At 36.3% G+C, this 15917-nt stretch overlaps 4 protein-coding genes across 4 annotated transcripts; 2 read left to right on the top strand and 2 right to left on the bottom strand.

Moving 5' to 3' along the window:
* Positions 709-2663, top strand: LOC104721657 (WRKY transcription factor 18). Its single transcript, XM_010439689.2, has 5 exons — positions 709-923; positions 1069-1131; positions 1450-1839; positions 1949-2065; positions 2156-2663. The coding sequence occupies exons 1-5, from the start codon at positions 864-866 to the stop codon at positions 2447-2449; spliced, it is 924 nt and encodes a 307-aa protein (XP_010437991.1). The 5' UTR covers positions 709-863; the 3' UTR covers positions 2450-2663.
* Positions 2863-4603, top strand: LOC104721654 (protein POLAR LOCALIZATION DURING ASYMMETRIC DIVISION AND REDISTRIBUTION-like). Its single transcript, XM_010439687.2, has 3 exons — positions 2863-3414; positions 3542-3939; positions 4057-4603. Exons 1-3 carry the CDS (start codon positions 3183-3185, stop codon positions 4405-4407), a joined length of 981 nt encoding a protein of 326 aa, XP_010437989.1. The 5' UTR covers positions 2863-3182; the 3' UTR covers positions 4408-4603.
* Positions 4550-8042, bottom strand: LOC104721656 (3-hydroxyisobutyryl-CoA hydrolase-like protein 2, mitochondrial). The gene is made up of 14 exons (XM_010439688.2): positions 7807-8042; positions 7538-7618; positions 7360-7428; positions 7189-7252; positions 6964-7043; positions 6674-6757; positions 6138-6222; positions 5898-5983; positions 5703-5824; positions 5561-5621; positions 5348-5446; positions 5165-5266; positions 5051-5092; positions 4550-4934 (listed from the first exon to the last, which is right to left on the bottom strand). Exons 1-14 carry the CDS (start codon positions 7930-7932, stop codon positions 4806-4808), a joined length of 1230 nt encoding a protein of 409 aa, XP_010437990.1. The 5' UTR covers positions 7933-8042; the 3' UTR covers positions 4550-4805.
* On the bottom strand, positions 8294-12210 carry LOC104721653 (BTB/POZ domain-containing protein NPY1). The gene is made up of 4 exons (XM_010439686.2): positions 11240-12210; positions 10224-10293; positions 8992-10113; positions 8294-8915 (listed from the first exon to the last, which is right to left on the bottom strand). The coding sequence occupies exons 1-4, from the start codon at positions 11299-11301 to the stop codon at positions 8451-8453; spliced, it is 1719 nt and encodes a 572-aa protein (XP_010437988.1). The 5' UTR covers positions 11302-12210; the 3' UTR covers positions 8294-8450.

Below are 15917 nucleotides of genomic sequence, written 5' to 3'. Positions count from 1 at the left end.
TTTTTTTTTTTTTATAAAAAAAAATTATTTATGAAAGTCTTTAATGTCTTCTGGACTTTATAAGAAGACAGCTTTTTTTAGATTTATCTTCACTTTCCAACAACTTTCCTTCCTAACAAATCCAAAACCTCTTTCTTTAATCATATTGTACTTACGTCATTTCTCTCTGATACTTCATCATCTTCTGTTTCATGTTAGTATTATTATTTTTATATCACAAAAAATATTATTTTACATTTTCAATGCATTAGTTTATATTTCCAATGCATCTTTTACAGATTTTCTAATTTAAACCTTAATCTATAACTAAATTAATCCATTAATTATTTATTAAATAAAGGCATATATATATATATATATTTTAATAGTATTTTAATTTGTGTAAAAATTATCAAAATGACAATTTTTGTGAAACAGAAAAAAAAAATTTCTTTAAATCATAAATTTATAATTACTTTTTAAATATTTAGACACATCTTCCACTAAATTTAAACAAATTAAATTATACAAATTTTCTGAAAAATAGTTGTGAATTAAAGATAAATTAAATGATTATATAGAAAACCATACTAAAAATACAAAGTAACAATAGTTTTATATTTATTATAGATTGCTTAGTTTTTATTTTATTAAATCTGGACAACCCTTAAATTAATTTTTCTTGTGCGGACTCTGTATGTATAAATAAAGGCATATTTCTATGGGCAAATTCTCTCATTCACTTGGACCAACTTGTGACCGAAGAAAGCAAAATTTAAGACCTCAGTCTCTCTCTCTCTCTCTCTCTCTCTCTCTACTACGCACCAACCCCAGTCAGTCCTTTTGGTCTTAAGATAATAATAATATCTTGACGATTTTTCTCAATGGATTGTTCTTCGTTTCTCGATCTCAACACCAACCCTTTCCCTGAAAAGCTGCTTCCGGTGAGTCCTCCGGATCTCTCCTCTGATCCATTTCCCAAATCTAAAGTTTTGATTTTTACTTGTTTTGTTTTCCCAATTCAATTTCTGTGAATCGGGATATTGTGGTAACTAATCATGGGCTCGTTTCAAATTTTTCATATTTCAGAAGAAGGAGGTTTCGGTTTCTGCTTCTACTCAATTAAAAAAGAAATGGTTGAAGCAAGACGAGGTTAGTTTCTTTCGTCGAACACTTGGTGTGCAATATCTTCCACACTATGGATTTATTTATCATAATTCATCAGTATGATCGATGATGATGAGTCAATTGTTGGAAGAAACAAGTTTTGAGCTTTTGCACAATTCTTTATAACTTCACTTTACCGATCAATTAAGATGGATCTGAATACTTATCATCTCTTTGTATCGAAATTAATCCGTAATGTTTTTAGTATAAAGTCTGAAACTTTTCATGAACAATTTGTTTTAAAAAAAAAAAAAAAAAAGAAGAGTCTTTTTTAGTAATTTGATCTTTATGGTAAATGAACAGAGCGCAAGTGAGTTAAGAGAGGAGCTAAACAGAGTTAATTCAGAGAACAAGCTTCTAACAGAGAAGCTAGCTACAGTCTATCAGAACTACTACGCACTACATCATCATTTGGAGAAGCTTCAGAGTCGACAGAGCCCTGAAATCGATCAGACCGAACAACCGATGAAGAAAAGAAAACAAGACCCGGATGAGCTCTTAGGCTTTCCCATTGGACTCGGTAGTGGAATAACAGAGAATAGCTCCAGCAATGAAGATCATCATCATCATCAGCAGCAGCAACATGAGCAGAAAAATCAGCTTCTTTCATGCAAAAGACCAGTCACTGATAGCTTCAACAAAGCTAAAGTTTCGACTGTCTACGTGCCTACTGATACATCGGACACAAGCTTGGTAAGCGGTTTTGTCTTTTAAGCTTTTTGATTAAAGAGACAAAGTTTTCGTGCCTAGAGGCATGGGAGTATGTGAATGATTATTGATTAATCAGAGTGCAATTTTGCAGACAGTAAAAGATGGATTCCAGTGGAGGAAATACGGACAAAAGGTTACAAGAGATAACTCGTCACCTAGAGCTTACTTTAGATGCTCGTTTGCACCGTCTTGTCCAGTCAAGAAGAAGGTAATTAACACACACTCTCAGTTGGATATCTCTAGCTAGATTTGTAGTAGTTTCAGATGTCTAATGGTTTGTGGTGTTGTTGTTGTTCAGGTACAGCGCAGCGCAGAGGATCCGTCTTTACTGGTAGCAACATACGAAGGAACGCATAACCACTTGGGTCCAAACGCTTCCGAAGGTGATGTTACAAGCCAGAACGGGTCAAACACTGTGACTTTGGATCTGGTTCATGGTAGTCATAGATTAGCTTTAGAGAAGAACGAAAGGAATTCGATGCAAGAGGTTCTGGTACAACAAATGGCGTCTTCGTTAACGAAAGATTCAAAATTTACAGCTGCTCTCGCTGCTGCTATATCTGGGAGGTTGATGGAGCAATCTAGAACATGAAAAGCTCCAGTGAAATGTTTTTGTTTTGTTTAGTAGTATATCATCACCCCTGGAAAAAAGAATGGGGGTTTTCCTACTTTTCTGAATTGTGTATCTTTCGATCATTAGGAGATAAAAAGATGTAAACTTTAGTGTAAATAAAATTATATACTAGTATGTTCGAGAAATTTTAAATGTTAGTTAGATGAACATTGATTCGTCTGAATTTATGAAACTCTTGTACCATAGAGAAACATATGAATTTAATGCTTATGACTGCAATTTTTTTTGCAAATAGTGTTTAAAAAGTGTCACCATAAATTTTCCAATCACAATCTCAATTATTGAATTTTAGAGTCACTATAGATATTTGTTTTCTTTTAACCTTTGTTACTAATTATATCCTTTTAATATTTGTGTTACACAAAGTTGATTGTATTGTAGTATTGTTACAAAATGAGAATAAGAAGAAGCAATGATTGAAGAAAGATTCCCGCAAAAGAGAAAATAAAGAAATTCAAAAAAGAGAAGAAAATGAAGATTTCCCTCCAAACTCTGCAAGTCTCGTGATTGTCATTTAATACCTCACCCCATCTGTTCATCGCTCTCTGTTACGACTCCGTCCCACCATTATCAATGTCAACCCGATCTCGGCGGTCCCTCCCTCCTACTACTACTACCCTTTTAAAAATCTCGTCTCTTTTTCCAAACCCATGAAGAGTACTCGTTTCTGTTTTCTCTTGGGTCTTCTTCAATGGAAGCCAATGTTAAATCTCGGCGGAGGAGGGGAGATGGGTGCACTGTCGTGGAGTGTTACACGCCTCGGAAGGTCGTGGGTCGGTGGCTTTCTGGGTTGAGAAGTTCCAAGGGGAAGAGGGAGACAGGGGAGGGAGTTGCAGAGGATGGTACAAGAGGATACAAGTTACCGCCCATAAGGTGTTCGACGAAACGCCTTAACGAGAATTCTCCGGAGACTAATCGATTTGGTGAGAAGTTTGTATTTTTCCTTCTTCTTCCTACACTTATACTTATCTGAAAATGTAATTTCTCAGTGCTTGTCTTTGGTGGGTTTATGTTTTAAACTACACTAATACTTGGTTTTGCTTTGTGCAGAATCACAAAGCAGAGAAGCACCTTTGGAAATGGGAATTGGTTCTTTTTTGCTATATCTTGTAATTGCAAGTAAGACTGAGCTTGATAAGATGACAAACCTGCGGATGCAAATGGAGATGTTTCTTCTAAATGCGAAAGAAGAGTTACAGAAGAAAGAAGTAGAGGCAAATCCACCTATGTCTTCAAATGAAGCAAGCGGTTACCAGTTTTCTCCTCAAGAATTCTCGAATTTGGCGTCATCCATTTTCCATGAGTCATCGACTAGTGTTCTTCTTCAAGAGGAGTACACAGAATTCGAGGTCTCAAAACTTCAGGCTGAGGTAGGTAGGTTACCTCTGGATGAAAAAGCAGAGGATAGACACCCAAAGTATCAGATTCAGAGACAACGCAAACTTGAAGTAATCACAACAAAAACAAAACCTCTTTTTATCTTCTTACATTTCCTTTGAACCTTTTAAGCAACTATGAAACAGGTTCTTGATTTCTAAGGCTTGTAGTTCTTTGGGTGTTTGTAGGAAAATGAGGTCACAAAGAGTCATATACCTGAGATGGTGGTTACCGATGAAAGAAATGGAGTCTGTCCGTTCGAACTAGAGAAAAAACTGCACGAACTACTGGAGACAAGGCAACAAGAAGAGTTACTGAAGCTTGAGACTGCTCTTAGTCGTGTTGAACGCAGACTACAAGAGAAAGAGACAGAGGTTTCATGGTGGAAAGACGCAGCCCGCCTGCTTGCTCAGCGTGTTCCTGAATCTTCTCGATCTGGACTAGATTGGTGCAACCCAGAGTCTTCAACATGTTCAGAACGATCTCTTCCAAGATCTTATAAAGCATGCTCGAAACACCGCACCAGTTTTTCTAGATGATGAAAGTGGTAGTGTCTAGATTTTCTGTAACAGCGTTTGCCTGAAGCTTTAATGTGAAGTTATCTTTTAGTTAAACAAGTTGCCACTTTCCCGTATGTTATGCATGCTACCTGAAAACCACTACTCAGGGTAGGAATTGTACTGTTGATGTATCCAATCAAGCTTTTAAAAAAAATTCTACACTTTGGCCCTTCAACATTATAATGGAATCTTGTCACAGAAGATGAACAAACAAACTATCATAGGACAGTTAAATACTTGACACTCCTAATTAAGAAGATAAACTTGACAGTGAAGGATAAACAGAGTTTGACAGCAAAAGGTCATCGTATGGATATCATTTGAGCATAGACCGGTGGAATTCTTTTATTGCAAGTAAAGGAGTGTCAGTAGATTCCTCAGAAGAACGGCTCTCGTTGGGCTGTTGGCAGCTTCAGCTCAGAATCTAAACCATCGAGCTCTGTGGCTGGCGCGAAGTAGCAATCCACCATGTCTTTGCTTACGTCTTCTAGGCGTGGAGGATCCCACTGAAAAAAAATTTGGAAGGAGAACCACAAATTATCATAAACTAAAACCTGGAACATGATTATAAGCAAAAGGAGTTCCAAACGTCTAGTTTTAAGGCTGATCTGTTTGTATGCACCTTTGGAGCAAAGTCTTTGTCCACCAAACGGGCTCGAACACCCTATAAACAGCAAACGTTTTCAATATATGCATATAATGATGCTTTATTTGTGGAATCGGTGATATATTTTACCTCACAAAAGTCGCCAGAGACCGTCTTCCCAACTCCACACAGAGATATACGGTATTCACGTGTGAGACACTGATCAAGAGTTTGGAATCTACCTTCTCGTATCTAAGAAGAGAAGAAATCGCCTGAATCAGAAAAAATGAGATGCTTTTGGATAAAGGAGAAGCAGGGACTAAAAGGACTCACAGATTGCAAAGTAATCTTTAAGCTCAAAGGTGAAGCTTCTTTGATTTGTTTGAGAGTTTTCTTGCACCATTCATTGCAAGAATTAGCAGTCTCATTTTCCTGAGCCACCGGTAAACGTAAAAGTTTAGAACTTGACGAAACTCTCAAGCCAAGTCGATTTAGAGTCCTCAGTTGAATCACATATCATGAGTACGCTAGGAAAATATCTCTTACCATAGCCTCAATGATTTCTTCAACCGTATCAAGCCCAAAATATTTATCAATCATCTCAATCCTGACAAAATATTTTTTTTGTAACACGATTGTGGGATATTCAAAGAGATTTTAAGATACGGAGACAAGGTAAAAGATTTACTTGTGCAGTACACTGCTATTGTCAGGGTAAACAAGATCACCATATTGAGCAAGAGAATCCTCAATGACGGTAGGATCATCGCTCAACAGTTTACCAATTCTCTCTTCGATCATCGGAAGTCTCTGCCACCACAACTAATATAAGGAATGCACTTAAGAGGAAAGATCAAAACATGGGAAAAGGTAAGAATCAAACCGAATGTAAGCAATAGTGGGTGGCAAGACCACATGCTATCATTTCGACACCATTAAGTTTCTGCCCTGTTAGAGCCAAGTATTCCCCTGAACAAGAAAACACAAAAACCGCTTCAGGAAAACCAAATTGTTGCAGTTAAATATCTGTATGCCAGTCAGATTCCGATCAAGAATTTGACCATCAATATACTATGCATAGAATATGAATCCAGTGGGGACATCAGCCAAAGATGACGTTCACCTAAATAACCAGGAAGCCGTGAAAGGTAATAGGAAGCTCCTGCATCAGGATGAAAACCAATTTGAACCTCTGGATGGGCCAACACCTGCATAAGCACAATTGGTCAGAACACCTTTACCACCAAAAATTTCGTAGTACAAGAGAAGAGACCGTTTAAAAGAAAGAGAAAGCCGTTACTGATAATTGACTAGACAACAAGATATTTAATATGCAGAGAAAATGGTGCTGAACACCAACTGACAGATTTAACTTCTTTCTTAAGAGACAGTAGAACCTTGTCCCGTCCCATATGGACGGTTGGTCAGAACACCTTAACCACTAAAAAGTCCAAAATAAACGAGAAGAAACAGTATCACACAAAGAAAACGGCGCTACAGAGAGAAAATGACTTCGAACACCAACTAAGAGATTTAACTTCATTTCTTAAGAGACTGTAGGATCTTCTGTAAACCAATCGATGGAATCTATTTCTTTTATGACAGTGTCCGCTCAACATAAAAAACCAGTGATTCGTAATAATAGATCGATCCACTTACAGTTTTATCTGTAGCCACACGAAACATCCCTGGAATTGAAATTCCACCACCACAACCCATGGTTACACCATCCATTATAGCTATCTGCAGTAAGATAAAACTCTTTAGGTATAAGAGGAGGAAAATACATGCAAATAGTTTCTTGCATCTTATCTCCTAAAATCAGCTTCATATATTATTGAGTGGAAGCAAATAAGCTAGCCAAGCTCTTTCTAATCACTCATGGTCATACGAACCAATCCCATCTAGTATTAACACATATCATCAAGGAAAAAGTCTAGGAATCTCACATTTGGTTTCAAATATGTTCCTTGGAGGTATACAAACTTGTACAAGTTCTCGAAATAACGATTACATTCTTCAGTGTTCCCTGTGCAAATAAAAATTGGCAATACATTAGCAATTATTGTCAGTAACTTCACCAGAGTTGGTGAAAAAGATATGGAATGGCTTGCCCTGAACCTCAAAAAAACTTTCCAGGTATCTAACAATGAAAGCTATTAGAAGATATGGACCTTCATTGACCGAGTGATAAAGAGGCAAGACATCTGCACCAGAACAGAACGTTTTGCCGCTACCCTTCAGAGAAAAAAGAAAAACACATTAAACATGCATCAAAAGAACAACATGATCTATTGAGCAGTAGCAGCGAACTTCGTAAAATTAAGCTAGAGAAAGTGTCATACCTTCATCAAAACAAAGGAAATAGCTGGATTCTCTTCCCATGATTCGTATAGCCTCGTTAACCGACTTACCTAAAAAAACACAAACAAATATTAAAGCAAAACTCTAAAAAAGACTAAGTGAGGTCAAGAAACAAGACTTGAAAATCCAAGAAGAGAAAAACTATGCTAAAGACAATACCATAGGAGCAGAAAGAGCATTGAGAGAAGAGGGGCTATTGAGAATGGCAGCTCTTGATTTAGCTTTTCCTTCCACCATAACCTTCAATTACAGCAAAATCCAAACTTTATTCTATCTTCAAATTGAAACATTTACACTTGCGGAAAAATCAAATGTTGAGATTCCTCATTTACGATCAAATTAGATAAAAATGTTTAAGAGTTACACAAACAGGACTATCAAATCAAGCACATTTAGTGAAGATCCAACGAAGAAGATTACAAAATAACCTGGTCTTCGATATCGGCATCTGATGCGGAATAGTTTGGGAGAGCAGAAAAGCTTCTTCCATAAGAAAAGGACCGAACCCATTGTAAGGGTTCAGTCACTCTCCTCAAAGCTTTCACTGTTTGCATCTCTCTCACTCTCTCTCTGTCGCTCCGTCGAGAAGACGCCTCTGTGTTCCGAGGGTTTTGGGTTTTTGGCTCTCAAGTTGTGGCCGGCGGCGATTCCTAGCCGTCAGATCAGATTTACTCGACAATGAAAATGAACGTAGGATCACTTATCGGCCCTAGTTAAAGCCCATTAGGCCCAATAAATCACAGTTCAATGTCCCACTTCATTAACTAGAAAGAAATTAGGAATGTCAGAGATTGTTTTAAGACTAATCCAAAACATAACGCTTTTTTTTTCTTTTCCTTTTTTTGTAAGGATTAATGGAACATTACGTTGATTTTAGCGCTATCAAAATAATAGTAGAGTAGTCTTAAACGAAACTGTTAATAAATTTTTACGACTAAAAGAAACACAGATCAACACAAAACATCATCAGTTTTAATTTAATTTAACTACCACAAATCCTAAGACCACTTATAACAACAAGTTACGACCATAATATAGTTTCTCTTTACAAATTTTGGTTATCCCCACTGATTCAAGATATCGAATGTCTCCGGCGCCGGGAAGAAGAGCTTGACGACTTAGCTGGCGGACTTTGAGAGCTCCCAGACGAAACCTCAGAGCTCTTGTTGCTACTCTCTACTTTACCTGGCCATATCTTCTCAAAGATCCTCCTTGACCTAGACGGCATCAGTTGTGCCCCACCACCACTCCTCGTGCTCTTGCTTCCTCTGCTTTTCTTGCTCAGCTCCACCTTCTTCGTCGCTTCTTCTCCCTTGCTCTCTTCCGTCTTCTCAACCGGCGAGTGCGACGAAGCTGCAACAGACGCCACCGGGCTGTGATTTGCTCGGAGCTGCTCAAAGTAAAGAACTTGCACCACCACTCGCAACGGAAGTCGCTCGTTCTGTGCAGCGTGAGTCGATGCCTCTCCCGTCAGTTTCCTCACGTCCATTAATCCGCAAAGTCTCTTCTTTTCGGATTTCGTTAGTTCTGTGTGTTCCTACAAAAACCAACTCCACAGATTACAAAAATGCCGTAAAGTTTCATTCTTATTTCAGAAACAAGATCTTATTTACCTTCATGAAAGTGTCAATGGCTTTGTAGAGACCATCGTGAATCGGCCTAGCTGATTCAGGGATTAGCTCAGATAACTCGATGAAGCTAGAGAGCGTAAGATCAGAACAATGTTTGAGATAAGCGTCAATCAATCTTCCAACGCTCAACAAAATCCCATTTCCTAAAACAAACTCCTTGTACCGATCATCTTCAGACACACGTTTCTCATCCGCCATGAACTGATCAACAATACGATGAACCAATCCGACTTCATGAATCAGCAAATCCTTAACCGAGGCCTCGTGTAGCTTCAAGCTCACGTTTTCAACCAAGTCTTCTTGCACCGTCTCATCAGCTCCAACCAAGATGGAAACTTTAAGGAGTTTGAGCAAGAAGCTACAAGAAGAGTAGCTCATCGCTCTGTTTACTCTTGGCAACAAGAAAACAACCGTCTCAACGAGATGTTTGTTTGAAGAAGCTGCTGCTTCTGTCAAATACTCCATAGATTCTGGTAACCACCTTGCAACATAGTATCTAAGTGCTTCAGCAATTACACCATTGTTCATCCTTCCACTCGATTTCACAACGCTCATCACCCGCTTAAACATATCAATCTCGAGCTCACATACATCTTCGACCCACCAATCTTTTGGAATCACATTCTCTTCTCTCTTCTCCCGATGATACTCAACTATCTTATCAGGTCCAGATAACTTCCTGTTGTGTGTATAAGACCAAGTGATCGTCTCAGGATTCACCAATATCTTAGCTGAAACAGAATCAATGCATCTACCAACAAGCTTTAGATCTTCAGACCAAGGAAGCAGAGATCTTGTTGTCTGAAGCACAATGATTGAGTCTTTCCAGCTTCTGAATATGCCAGAGTTGAGGAAAACCTCGATCTTGTATATGAGGTTACCGCGATCAGCATCTTCAGTCATTTCAAGATACTCAGCTGCACATCGCACAGCGGTTATGTTGTAAGCATTGAGCGTGACCGTCATCCCATAGCAAAACTTAGCACAGATCTCAAAGGCTTTGTGTCCTCCTGGCATGTCTAGTATAGTGATCTCATTAGTTTCTTCTTCACTCGCCTCAAAAACCAGTCGCTGCATTCGATTGCTCTTTGATAGCAGCGGGAACTGAAAATGTAACATTTTGCAGCATAAGAAATACATCTTGCATTACAATTGTACCACCTAAGAAGAATCCATCAGTAACAAATTCTGTTATTAGCATTACAAGACTGTACCTTATGGAGGTGAAATGTGACCTCGCCAACATGTATAGTAACATCACTGTCTAGATCCGAAACAGCGTACCTGTGCGGAAGAAATTAATGGTCAGATTATACATTGGGACCAAGAGCACAATCATCTAAACAAGAACTGTACAGATTAATTAGTCAAAACTCCTTTCTTAAACATTTTAGATGTTATGTTTTCATTCAGAGTCATACAACCACAGGCAAGTTTATCATGTTTACGTCTCTCAACTACCAAAAATAATCATTACTTTTCATTTCACTTGTAGAACAAAACAAAGGAAACAAGATTCTTAGCCTAGTTTAGAAAGTCCAGATGTCATAACTTGGAAGAGATGTCTCAGATATAAACAGAAATAAAGCATAAGTAACAAAAGTAAAGAGAGATTCTTCACTTTCTAAATTAGAAGGAAACTCATAATCATCATTCCCTTTTGCTTTCCACTCTTTTGCTCTTACAAATCAGGACCACAAAACAACAACAACAACACATAAACAAAGACAGATCATCTAATGGATGGACCACTCCTGAAACTCATAATACCACATTTCTTGTTACTTCTATAGCCTTTTTCTTTGTGGTATTTCCCGCAAAAAAAAAAAAGTGATGAGTGAAACAATCACAATAATGGTGATGATGATGAAAGAACTTATTCTATCTGTAAAATTAAAACCAGAGTATTTTTAACTGGTAAGTAACAGAGTGAGTTTAAGCACTTTTTAACTATATGTATATTTTCATAGAGGAAATGAGAATTTGTCAGGGAAGTCCCTGAATCTGTTTTTTAACAGCTTCTGCTCTAAAAGATAGAAACCAAGAGAAGAGGGGACAAAATGCTTCTAGAAACCCTACAAGAACCAGACAGAGGCAAAACATGTGGAGAAAAAAATAATAGAAACTAGAACAGAACAAACAAAAACAGAGAGAACCAAAAAAACAGTAGAACATATGACCCATCGAAATAAAAAATAGTAAGAGAAAAAACATTAAAAATTTTGCTTACTTGACGAATTTGCCATCAGATTGAAATGTATCAGGCTTAGAGCCAAGCTTCATGAACTTCATCTTACTTCTTCGTCTTCTTTACCAAAAAAAAACACACCTTTGTTTGACTCTAAACCAGAACCAAAGAAGAAGAAGAAGAAGAAGAAGAAAAGGGCAAAAAAGAAAAGATTGTTTCTTAAAGTTGAGGAGGTGATGTTGGAAGAAGGAAAGACCATTAATGGAAAAGGGATGTTAGAAAGGAGACAAGAGAAACCAAACCCATGTTTTGCCTCACTATCCTTTTGCAAGAAACCAAACTCCCTCGGACAACGGGATCTTTTTCTCCCATCTCAACTAACCATTTACTAACAGCATTTATTGACTCTCTCTCAACCCGAACAAAGAACACAGAACACCATTTATAAAGTTTCAAACTTTTTTTTTTTTTTTTTTTTTCAATTTTCAACTTTCCAAGAAAAAAGAAAAAAAGCCTCAGAAAGATAATCCCATCATCATAATCACACACACAGGAAATAAAAGCAAAAACCCAAAATGGCGTAAGAGAGAGAGAGAAGAGGAAGAAGTGCTTTTGTCTTTGAGAGAGTCAATAAATATAGAAAGAGAGAGAATTAAAGGAGGAAGAGAGGAGAGAGATGAAATCAGTCGCCGCCAATGCTTTTAAAGCGGGGACTGATCCGCTGGAGGAGATCTTTCTCTTTCCCTCTTCTTCTTCTCCTTCTCCTTCTTCTTCTCTGTTTTGGCTCAAATCTCAATGAAAATGTATTTATTTTTAGGAAAAATAGTAGGAGTACTATAGTATTTGAGAGCTGCTAGCTCGGGAAGGGATGAGGAATGATGATGATTTATTTTTGGTCTGACGATGTTGTCTCTCCTACAATCCTACTCCAATTAATAAATAAACAAACGTAGTATTCTTTTGCCATATATTTCAAAGGAAGGAAAGGTGAAAATTGAAAGAAGGGGAAAAAGAGATTGGGAATCTAGCTTGCAAATACTCTAAATTAGCCAGCTAAGTTGTTTGAATATTACTACTACTAATTAACAACGGGTTTTAATCACTTCCTTTATTCTTTACGCCTTTTATTTATATTTAATGGGGATTGTGCATCTCAATTCTCTTGTCGTGTAACTAGTCCTATGTACCTCCTTCTTCTTCTTCTTCTACTATGAGAAAGGAAAGTACACATACATTTCTTCATCTTCTTCTTCTTCTTCTTCTATGAGAAAGAAAAGTACACATACATGATAATATTCCAACACTTCTACATAAGTACATTGGCTAACCGAGCCATAGCCTGTTTTTTGTTTGACTCATTATAACTTATAAGTCATAACCTATCTTTTTACATGGTTTTTTGTACACTTTATAGTAAAACGATTAATCGCGCGTGGACTTTGCACCACCTTAATTGCTTTTTTACCCTTCTTGGTGTTTACTCTAGTTCCGCTTCTTTTAAGGCAACGAATGATAACACAACACGTGTAAATAGTGTTTTCACCCTTGTTTTAAAAATCACCCTCTAGTACCAATTACGACCCACAAAATTGTTAGACCCACCATTTCCGCCTCGATTAATGACTAATTCTTGCCTAACATCGATTATCTAATTATATCTGTCTAATTTGATTATAAACCGTATAATCCTATTACTTCCCGCTTAATTTTGTATATAATGATTATTTGTAGAGCCAAATATAAATCAAATATGTATTTTTTTGTTATTTAGACATTTAAATTAAGAGATTATGATGTTTTACAATAATTAAAGTAGAATTTTAATGAAAATTATAAATTTTATTTTAAAATTACGTTTTTATGTGTTTACCGTAATTTTAAAGACAGTACTATAATTTTATATTTTATTTGATATTTTATTTCAACATAAACAGAATTATACATATATTTAATATTATATATTTTTATTATATTATTAATTTAATAAAATAAGCTTAAAATTAGTACCCGATTAATCCCGTTTAATCTCCGATCTTTTCGTTTGGTGTTAGGCCCAACACGACCGCCCTACTAGCCCCTAACTATTTCTAAAACAGATCTTCACCTAGTTCTCTTCTTAGTACTTTTGTAATAAACGCCGTGAGATCGACGCGCCGTTACTTACACGTCCGTCCGTCCCAACGGAACCCGCTGGCTTTCCGAGAGAGCGAGAGGGACACTTTGACTTTTTTTGATTCCGTTATTCTAGATGCTCTCACGAGTTGGTCAGACTTTGCATTTCCTAACTTTGACTTTCCATGCAAAAAAAAGCTCTCTAAAACACGATTAGTTTCTTTATGCATGGACTCCTTCTATTCCACATCTGACAACTTATAATATAAATCATCAACAAATTAAGGTCAATTATTGTAACTAAATATATAAAAAATACTTAGAGGAATCATACTCATATTGCACATAATAGACGAAATTAATTCCGCTCGACAAAACAAAGACAACAACCATACTTCTAGTTCTAAATAGTTGAGATGACTCTGATTATTGTATATTAGTTTTTATTTACTTTTTAGAAAGTACATCTCTTAATTTTATATGAACGTAATTTTCTCTGAAAGGAAGCTTCATGTAAAGTTTTCTCCTTTTGATGTCACTATGTATAATTTTTACACCCATGAATATCTCGTGTCTCACCAAAATCCCATTATAAATAGTTAAACATAGTGTTCACAACGAGCCACTGTATAGTCAGTCGGTCAGAATAAAAGACTATTGCTAAACAATATGGTCGGTAATTCTTATTTGATTTTGGATTATATGCAAAACTAGATAATAATTAAATTTACTATATATCCAAAATATTAGAGAGTACAGAAACAGATAGATATTCGAAGCATGTGTTTTAATTTGTTTGTTTTCTCTTAAAGAGAGTGTAAGGGTGATCTGTTACTTGTGGTTTCAGTTTTTTTTCAAGACATTAACAAAAATGGCGTAGTCAAGATCTTGAATGGACCCGTTTTGGTTTAGAAGGTATTAATGTTTTTTTGCCATTTTTATCGGAGTATGTAATTTGGTAGGGTCTGCATGTCATTTTTCTTTACGTGCCGTAGCTGTTTTCACGTGATTAATTGCTCAATAATATAATATGAACACAAAACACGTATCGTAAGAGTCGCAACGTAGTTATGGAGATGTATGTATATGGTCCCAAAGCTAAGTAGACTAAGTAGTAAATGAAGGTTGACAAGCATGCTTCATAGTGGCTTGATTATTTCAAATGGTAATTATATTGATGCGTCTGCGTCTTCGCTAAAAGGATAAGTATATATATAAAATTACGTTAATATAAAATTAACTCGCCATGTAATTTGACTTGTATATGCCGGACATGTAACTCGCCATATTCTTCGTTATCTTCCGTTTCTAAAGTCTTTGAGTTGATAAATATAAGAATACATGTGACTGCGACAACATCAACTAAAGAATAATTTGTTTTACTTCACTATTCTTCATGTTACCTTTCTTCTTCCAAGGCACTTGATTCCGAAAACATCTTGTTCCGAAAAATATAATATCTAGTCTTTAATTACACGAATATTATCCTAAATACTTATGTGGCCCAACAACCATAGTACCTACTACCTGAATATTGGTTTCAATATACCAAAATAACTCCAAAAACAAAAACAAAAAATCCAAAATATATACAAGGCTGTATGAAAACGAGTTTTCTAATACGCTGTTTTGTATGGACCAAACCTCCAAAACTGATTGGCTTATTAGCCGGTTAGGTTGATAATTATAGGATTTATAAAATCAACATGTTGTAGGTTCGACGGGTGGTTTAGGGATTAGCATAGTAAAAAAAAACGACAGTTGATTGAACATGCACTATTCTTCTATTCTCAAAAAATCCGGGATTTAGTCCACAGTTTCTTTTAACCGAAAACCACAGGAGACTAACTATTCTACTCTCACACTACAAATGCATGCTTTTCTGGTCGATTTTATTAGTGTCGTAGTAATCAATTATTATCTGTTGTATTCCATGCTGCAGAGTGCAGATTATATGCATTGGGCACACAGAGTTCAAAAACTCACTCCATATTAGAACAAAATTGAAAAGAAAAATTCTCTACAATGTTTAAGTCTCGCAAAAGAAAATTAGTCATGTCCTCGTTATGCATACACGTAGCCAAAAGAGTTGCACGTACGGGCATTATCATATGGGATCTAAAGGGGTATCATTATTAGAAGTGTAATTAAAACATATCCTTATTGGATGATATCTATAATACATAGATGCATAGGTGAGACGTTGAAAGCACAGAAGAAAAAGCAATGGCATGTGGTTTATGAGAAAAGACTAGACGTAGCTCCATTATTATGGTTGCATTATTTATATTTATACAGTCTACCTCTTTTACATTACATACACTGCATCCATATTTAATGCAGTACTCCCCCCATGTTATTATCTTTTCTTTTACTTTGATTTTCTTTTCTTTGTTGCAAACTTAAAAAAAAAAAAAGGAAATCTTTTTTCGAGCCTTGTATCAAAATGGCAAAAAGAGACGCTAAAATGTAATGGGTTTGATCACCACAATTGCTTATTATGGGTTGTGTGGGTAAGTGGAAAATCTTTTCATACAAAAACAGGAATTTCCGATTATATATTTTGATTTCTTTTTCGACTCGATTACATTAATAGGTATTATAAGTT

Source organism: Camelina sativa, chromosome 11, assembly GCF_000633955.1.
Source record: "Camelina sativa cultivar DH55 chromosome 11, Cs, whole genome shotgun sequence".
Taxonomy (NCBI): Eukaryota; Viridiplantae; Streptophyta; class Magnoliopsida; order Brassicales; family Brassicaceae; genus Camelina; species Camelina sativa.
The sequence above is the reverse complement of the archived record's forward strand: the minus strand, read 5'-3'. Positions and strand labels throughout refer to the sequence as shown.